This window comes from Passer domesticus, chromosome 4, assembly GCF_036417665.1.
Source record: "Passer domesticus isolate bPasDom1 chromosome 4, bPasDom1.hap1, whole genome shotgun sequence".
In the NCBI taxonomy this organism is placed as follows: Eukaryota; Metazoa; Chordata; class Aves; order Passeriformes; family Passeridae; genus Passer; species Passer domesticus.
The window spans coordinates 14,219,102-14,227,313 of record NC_087477.1 but is presented as its reverse complement, the minus strand read 5'-3'; the positions used below and the strand labels follow the sequence as shown (position 1 = coordinate 14,227,313).

General features: G+C 44.6%; 1 protein-coding gene across 2 annotated transcripts in view; it reads left to right on the top strand.

Annotated features, from left to right (window-relative positions):
- SHROOM3 (shroom family member 3) overlaps window positions 1-8,212 on the top strand; it is a 109,242-nt gene that overhangs the window by 24,766 nt on the left and 76,264 nt on the right. For both annotated transcript variants that reach the window (XM_064416216.1, XM_064416215.1), the window contains exon 2: window positions 6,046-6,200. In XM_064416216.1, coding sequence (XP_064272286.1) covers window positions 6,046-6,200 — 155 coding nt within the window. The remainder of the gene's footprint in view (window positions 1-6,045; window positions 6,201-8,212) is intronic.

Genomic DNA, 8,212 nt, shown 5'->3' with positions numbered 1-8,212 from the left:
TTCATTAACGTGTTCAGGCTGAGTGTGGGAGAAAATGCCTTCTTTTGCCCGTGCTAAAGAACAGATTTACATCAAAGTATTGGAAAGCTTTCAGAGCACTGCTAGCCCTTCAAAACTGTGGAGTTTAACTTGCTCTTCCACTGAATCAAGTTCAGCCTCTCAAGGTGAAGTCATTCAATATGAACCTTGTATCATAACCTGGCACAAATTAGTCTGCACACCACTATGCTTTGTACATGGGAGCAGAAATGTTATTGTAGAACAATGCAGAACACTATGAGAAAAAATGCCTTCCTTGCTTAGCTGCAGCACAAAACAAAAACTAATTTGGAAACTCTTTCCTTAGCTTGGAGTAAATGGCAGTAGCTGAATTCTCTCAAGATGCATGTATGCACCAGGGATGGGGAAATCCAACAGAGACATGGCTTTGACTTAACTATTTCTTGATTGAATTGTCTTAACTGCTCTGTCAGCTGATACAGCTGAGAGTTTGAGGACAATGGGGAGGAATTTCTGTCTGCTGCATGTCACTGCCCCCCAGTTGTGACATGGCATTAAGGCTCCATGAGGAGAGCAGCATATCCTCTGGAGACATTCAGCTGCTCTGCAACTTTGTTTTTAGGTCTGAGAACCATCTCAACTCCACAGGGGATTAAAAATCTCCAACACAAAGCCCACATTAATTCAGCAACTTAGTGAGTTTTCTGAGCAAGCCAAAATATGCGTGCCCTGCTCTGCACTGGGTGCAATGCACAAATGGTCTGGTGTGGCTCTGCTACCCCTCATAGTGGACAGGGAAATGAAACATCCCAGTACTCCCAGTTTGAAGTTCCAGTCTGGGTTGTGAAAAGTGACTTAAACCTTGGCTGTTGAATTTGCAGTGAATACAGTCAGATTTTCTGGTTTCATCCTTTCCCTTGCATTGCACTGGTGCTGATGACCTTGTGAAGAGATGAACCCCAGATTCAACACAAACACATCTTACCACGGGAAAGAATGGAAATGGTTCCAGTAAAATACTTGAAAGCAAGAGGTCTAAAGCAGAGAACATTTTTCTTAATGCTGATGGAATGCCTGGGAAAGTCAGGGACTCCTTGCATCAGAAAAAGCTCTCTCTCTCTCTCTCTGTTCCTTCGTGGGGGAAAATTGCTTCCTCTTTCACCCTGTCAGTTCCTATAAAATCTTTTTCAGCAGCTCAGGAATTCTGAACAGCCACCTCCAGCAGTTCATATGTGATGCTTCTCTTCCCATCATTACAATATCTGACATGAAAAGGGCAGTAGTTTGTCACTGCAATTGCTGCTGCTGCTGTGCTGGCTTGCTGTTTTTTCCAGGTGTCCCCCAGGAACTGTCCTAACCTGTTCTGCACTCTCCTGTGCAACTGCATACAGTGTGCACACATCTTTGCTGGATTGCTCCTGTTTTTTTGTTGAGAAACTCAAGCAAGTAAGTTTGCAGATTCAGAATCACACATACCATTCATCATAGAAAGGACACAAAGATGGAGTAATCCATCTTAAGAGCTGCAGAGAATTTGTTTTTACAAAAGCTCCTAGAAGAAAGGGAAGAGAGGCATAAATAAAGAAAACTTCTTTAAAATAACCAAGAAAGGCTCTCAGTCAGCCAGTGTTCTCCAAACCTACAGTAACCATAGTGAGCCAAACAAAAGGCAGCAGTAGTAAGTCTTATGTATCCTTGGTGATCCGCTTAAGCAACTTCTTGCTTTTACAGTAAGCCAAAAAGAGGGGGAACACATGGGTTTGAAGTCTCCTGCAGGATCTATTGAGTGATAAGAAGCCTCCTCTAATGCAAGAAAATGGTCTGGAATGTTCATGCAAAGCAGGACCAGGGGTGGCCTTTGGGATTTTCAGCAAAGGGCAGTGGGCATGGAAGGCTTTACTGCAGAAAAGACAACGGCAGGACTGGAGTTTGTGTCAGCCCAAGGAGACTGTGGAGGCCTTCGGACGTGGGTGCATTTTAGGAGAGGTCAGCTTGGCAGGGAGCTCCTTGTCCTCTCCTTCCTAGAACCTGACAGAATTGGCTAGATGGGTTTGTGGTAAACAGGAGAAAGGAAGAGGTGTGTGGGACATGCTGGAATCACAGAAGTTTGGTGGGGTTTCACAAGAAGTAGGAACCATCCTGTCTGGAACACCCTCTGGAAAGGGATACTTTGCTGTTGCATGTTTCTAATTGTCATGGACTCTCCCCAGGGCCAGGGCCTGGGAGCTAGGGATTTGCAGAGACATCTGGAATAAGAGCCAGGATCTGGATCATCACCACCCATAGAGCACTCACACATTAATTAGACAGGACAGAGCAAGGCAGAGCAATTGTGTCCATTCCCAGGTGGGAAACTGAGGCATGGAAAACAAGAGTCTGTGCTATTGACATGTTTTGCTGTACAGATACTCCTGTTGATTTCAAGGAGAAAGGGTTGTTCTCCCCTCTTGGCACTGCCTGGGCTCTGGTCACAGCACCTGTAGTAAGACCAGCCATTGAATCCAGCCCCAAAGGTTCAAAGCCAGACTGATTTTCGGGTATTCCTCCACCCCATACTTGCCAGAGTCACCTCTCATAACTTGACTTGGCAGAGCAGTTGGCCTAATTCAGCCAAAAGGAAAAAAACGTCAGTCCCTGGCTGGCTCCTCCTGCTCCTGATGGATGAGAGACAATCATTACACCCACAAGGTTTGCTGGCTGCATTTCACCTTGTTTTTCTCAGCTTAAATAAACCATAAGAGGTCTTGCTGGCTATTGATTAGCTCCTAGCACTAGATCCTTCAGCTTATGACCATCGCATTTTTGCCAGCAGTGATTACTGAAGGTGATTTTGGCAATGCTGTGGCTACTCCACTGGCACAAAGAAAACACCAGACTGCAATGCTGGCTGTGCCCTGGCTGAGTGACAGCACTGAGATCCACTGGGGATGTAGGGAGCAGTGCAAAACTCGCCTTCCCATTTCCACTTGCTCTGGATCTGGTGCACAGGGTGAGTGAGGCTGGCAGAGCAGGGAGCCACAGGCAGAAGTGGTCCCCACCCAGTGTTATTTGGCTGCTGTGGCCTGCATGGTGTGCACACATCTGCCATCAGCTCCGTGCCTCCAGCACATCCTATCCTGGGCTCTGTGCACTCTCGTGCAGTGAAGCAGGTGTTCATTTAACCAGGTTACCTGCATGTTGAGGTTTGTTTGCTTTGTTGATAATTGTTACACTGTGATAGAGCTTTGTGTTTATAGTGCAGCTTGTTTTGTTTGAATCACTCAATCCTTCCCATGAAATATCACCACTCCTTAAACACAAATATTTTCAGAGGCATGCAAAGATGAAGAATGGACATGGAGCATCTGAGCTTTGCTTTGGGAGACAAGGCCTTGTTTCTGGACTTTTGATGGAACCTCATGAGTCTTTTTTACCTTTTTTGTTTCTCTGAGCAGTAGTACTAAGTCACAGGCCTGTTGTGAATGTTTTCTTCCAGGAACCTTCAGGAATTTTTATTCAGGTAACCCCAGCTGGGTAGATGAGAGATGAGAATGCTAACAGGTTAGTAATAGATGAGAGAACTGTGTCAACAATGAAATGGAAGTCCACGTCTCCATTTATATTCTCTCTAAGTCTGTAAGTAATACAGGTTTGATGCTGCCATCAAAAGCTTCCAAAGGCAGAATGTGGGTCTGGTTTTAGGTCTTGGACAGTTTAGGTAGACAGGAGCAAAGCAATTCACTTTCAGCCTCTGGAGTAACTTGCAGATGTCTCTACTTGTGCTAACGAAGTTCCTTCAAGGCATGCTTTACTCTGGTACTGTGGCTGGCTGCTTGGCCTTGCAGGCTGCAGTTTAAGAGCTTTGCCCTTGGTGTAGGTATAACCTGGAATGCATCAGGATTTGAAGAAAGATTTCTTTCAGAGCAGTTAATAACGTTATCAGCATTATCAGAAGTATTGCAGGGTTTAGTCTTCCCTGAAAGTGTTTGATTTCACATTCTTTATAAAGGTGAATATGGAAGAATCCAAATGTCCACTTTCACTGCAAAGGAGAAAAGGAGAAAAGGGAAGGTCTAGTCCATGTAGTTGCAAAGAGAACCTTAAAACAGTGTTCCTGTGAAATGAAAACCTCAACTATATAATTACAATTGGAATTGTTAGATGATAAAGCACAGATCACGATTCTGTTGGTTTTTTTAAGGTTAGGGTTCATCCAGGCACAAATTGATACAAATGCTTCTGATGAGCATTGCAGCCTTTGAAGTAGCTGGTATTTGTTACAAAACATATTTTTTCCAAGCAGGACTTTTCTCCAGAATATGTGCTGTAATATAAAGCACAAACAAACATTAAATCCTTTCTGTTCACTATATCACAAGTTAATCTAACCTCTAGTACCACACTTTTGTATTTCATTGAAATCATACCCACCTGTTCTGCTTTACAGCAGCAATAAACTGCAGCAATACTGCATTTTTCATTTGTTATTTATTTATACTGGCAGCAAGGGCTAATGTTTCATCTCTCACCCTTCCTGGTAATTGTGATACAAGGCTCTTTATGGGAAGGCTCATTCCTGTGGTTTTATCCATTCTTCAGAAGAAAAGAAAAAAACTCATTCATCAGTGGAATGACTTCCTGGTAAAATGAATGACAATGATTTTTACCTCCCTTTGTAGGGGGTTTGGAGACTTTATTGGCTGATGTTTGGGGAAGTCAGATTTTACATTTTAGACGGTACCTGGGCTGGAATTCCTTGGTTAGGAGGAACAGACCAGCTTTGCCTGTGAGAAATCACCATTCAACACCAAAACTAATGCCCTGGTAAAAAACCTGGGCAGTGTGTCTGCATGTGCTGAGTTACATGTCTGGGGCATGGCTTAATTACACCCTGCTTGGCCTGACTTGAAATAAAAGCAACTTCCAGAAGTATGCGTGCAATTCCAGTGCTCTGAAAATCACACCCCTGCACAGAGCTGCCCTTCCTGCCTGGATCTGAGGCAGAACCAATCCAGCCACATCCCTTTGTCGCAGCGGGATGTCTGAGGAGGTGAATGCCTGAAAGAAGTGCTGATACTCCTGCTGTGCCAGGAGATGTTCCACAGGAGTATGGGTCCCGTGGCATCTGCTAACACAGGTCACAGCCTCTGTTGAGCAGGGACTGCTGGGTGCTTTGAATAGCAGATGTTGTGGCAGAAAGTTTCACAGTCAAAGTAATTATCAGTTGCACTTGGAGCTGGTGGCAATCCCGAATCTCCTGGAATTTAGGATTTGCTGTGCCTAACCTGGCCCTCTGCTATGCTAGTGTATGCCTTTGCAGAGAGAGTGCATTAGTGCACAAGACTGCAATTTCAAGATCCTGGGCCAGATTTTCTTCTCCTCTGCCATGTGTATTTCTGCTGGCACATGGATGGGGAGTCACTATGCTGTTTACATGATGGGCTGCACAAAGCAGAATGAAGAGACTCTGCTTCTAGCCTTGCCACTCCATAGCCTGGAGCAGACTGCTTACTTTCTCATAAAATTCAAATAATCATCTACTTTCTTTAAATCCCTAGCTGAAAAACCCTACAGAGATGCCGCACTTTATTAACTACCTACACCTGAGTGCTACTGCTTTGCTGCTGGCCAGTAAGAAAGATGCTGTTGTTCATCAGGCATTTGGATCCAAAAGGGGAGCTTGAACAAAAAAAAAATACATCCAAGCTCTTCTAATCCTGGCTTTGCCCTTGGGCTGGTGCCTGGGTGCTCTTATCAAGAGGTGTTCCATGGCTGTTTTGCTGGAGTTCACTGCTTCCAAATACCAAAGACTTTTCAGGCTTATTCCAAACGGTGCTTCTTGGCAGAGCTCGTCTGGCTGCTGATTCCAAGCTGCCTTCTATATGAAATGTAGGGATGGCAAGCACAGACCTTTGAGTGAGCTGGCTGGCAAAGGGATCTTTAAGTCCAAGAGCAGAGTTTGGGGCTGGTAGATCAATTCTTTGAACAGAAACACACGCTCAGCTCTGCAGGTGAAAGCCAAACCACGTCAGGCACGTCTCACTTTCTCCCTTCTCTCCTGTGCAGATCGAAGAGGGAGGGAAGGCAGATTCCCTGCCTTCCAAACTGCAGGCTGGTGATGAAGTGGTGAACATCAACGAGGTGGAGCTGAGCAGCTCCAGGAGAGAGGCCATCTCCCTGGTGAAAGGCTCCTACAAGAAGCTGAAGCTTGTCGTCCGCAGGTAGGCAAGAGCCACAATCATTCCCTGCCTTCCTCCTGCCCCTCAGGCCACCCAGCCATGCCCCTCACTTCTCTGGAGCCTGTGGCTTGGCCTAATCTGACCACAAGCCTTGTTTTGAGCACACAGGCATGAGCCCAAGGGCAAATGCTTGTTCTTTTTAGCCAATATTTCTAGAACTCCTTTGTCACTGATATGTCCAAGCATGTGAAACTCCCATTTCTCTTGCACTGCTCCCCTGCCACATGACACTCCAGGATCCCAGTTCAGTGATGTACAGGCAGTCCCATCTTCCTCCCATGTGCCTGGGGCTCCCTGCCAAGGGGTGACAGTTCTGTACATAGCTCTTGCCTCATTTGCTGCATGTTGTCACTGTTGCTGTGGCAGCAGGAAGATTTCCACTGGCCCCATCAAGATTTGGGGCTGTTTGGTGTTCTGCAGGTGAGTGATAGAGGATTTTGCATCAAAAATGTTTTGGTCTGGAATTTGTGTTGTTTGTTTTTTTTAGACCTTAACAGAAATGGTACCTCTGTGTCTTTTGCTGTGGCCTTTCTGTGCCAGTTAAGTGATAGCTGGTATCACTTTATGGAGTGCTCTGTCCTCAAGCTCCATACTTAGGCAAAAAGGAATCTGAGTAAAGATCAGCACAGTTGGGGAGCTGTCATTACTCAAACAAAAGGTGTCATTTTGGGCCACTAAATTGGAACAACTGAGTAACATCTGAGTGGTGATGCCTGAGCTGGGCAGGTATGACCAGCTCAGACACCTCCTGCTCCCTGGGCTGTACTTACTGCTTTTGCTGACTCTATTTTGTTGTTTAGCTAAAACATCTTTAGGTAACCTTACAGCAAATTCTGAATATTCATATACAGAACTGTTACCTGGTTTGTGGACCCACTGGGAGAGGATTTGCAGAAGGAGTTTGTTGCAATTTGGTGTTTTCCAAAAATACCTTTTGGATTTGGTTTTTACTTTAAGACATGTAGATTGTAATCCAGCTGTACTGACTGAAGAAAATGTTTAATTCAAGCTACCTTAGCAAAACAGTGGAAAAAGAACCTGTTTGTTTTGCAATGCAATAGTTTCTCTGCATTTTTTTATATTCCAAACACCTTTCCACCATATTTTCCCTCTTTAGAGTATGCAAGGAGTTCTGATGTTTTTCTGGTTAGAATTACTATAGTGAACTTGAAAAAAATTTGATTGTGAGTCTTTCATGGCTTCATTCATCACCAATAGAAGGATCAAGCGCATTAACTTTTAAAGGTATTGCATTCACATAGCATCCCCTTGCCAAGGTACTTTGAATCCTTTGTGCACATTTAAAGCTCAGTGACAATCCATAAATTTAGAACTGGAAAATTGCAATTAAGAGCTAGGAGCCCAGCCTTCTGGTAATTTGACCCAGTCCAGGTGACCCTGCAGTGGTGGGCATGAAGGCAGAAAGAATCAGGAAATGTGAGGTCCTGGCTGCTCTGTGGGCAGTGGGTCACAAATTTCTCAAAATTCACTCCCTCACCAGAAGTGGCCAGACTCAGCACACTGGCCAGGATAGAGGAAGAAATTTTGTGTCCAGTTCTAGAAGGTAAGAAGAGATAAAATAAGGATTCCAGAGGAGAATGGTGAGAAAAGAGGAACGGGGTGCAGATTACCTTGACCCCAGACAGAATGAGTTTAGCCATTAAGCCAGGTAAAGGCAGCTCTAACCTTGCTTCCCACCTGAGGTCGGGTTTGGTAGGTTGGAGATTTGCAGTACTGCATCATCTAAAAATAAAGTATTTTTGAAATGCTTGTGGTGCTCATTTTTGTAAATCTGCCATCATGATTGAATTGAAAGGGATTAGGGTTGCTTGCTGCAGGTACCAGCAGTTTGAAAACTTCCTGACCTGTTTGCAACCTGAATTTTTCAGTGCTCTCAGTATTCACAGAAACTCTTCCTTATGGGGTGACACAAACTCCCACAGACATGGACTTTACTCCTTACAAGTCATATACAAACAACAGCAAAATCTGCT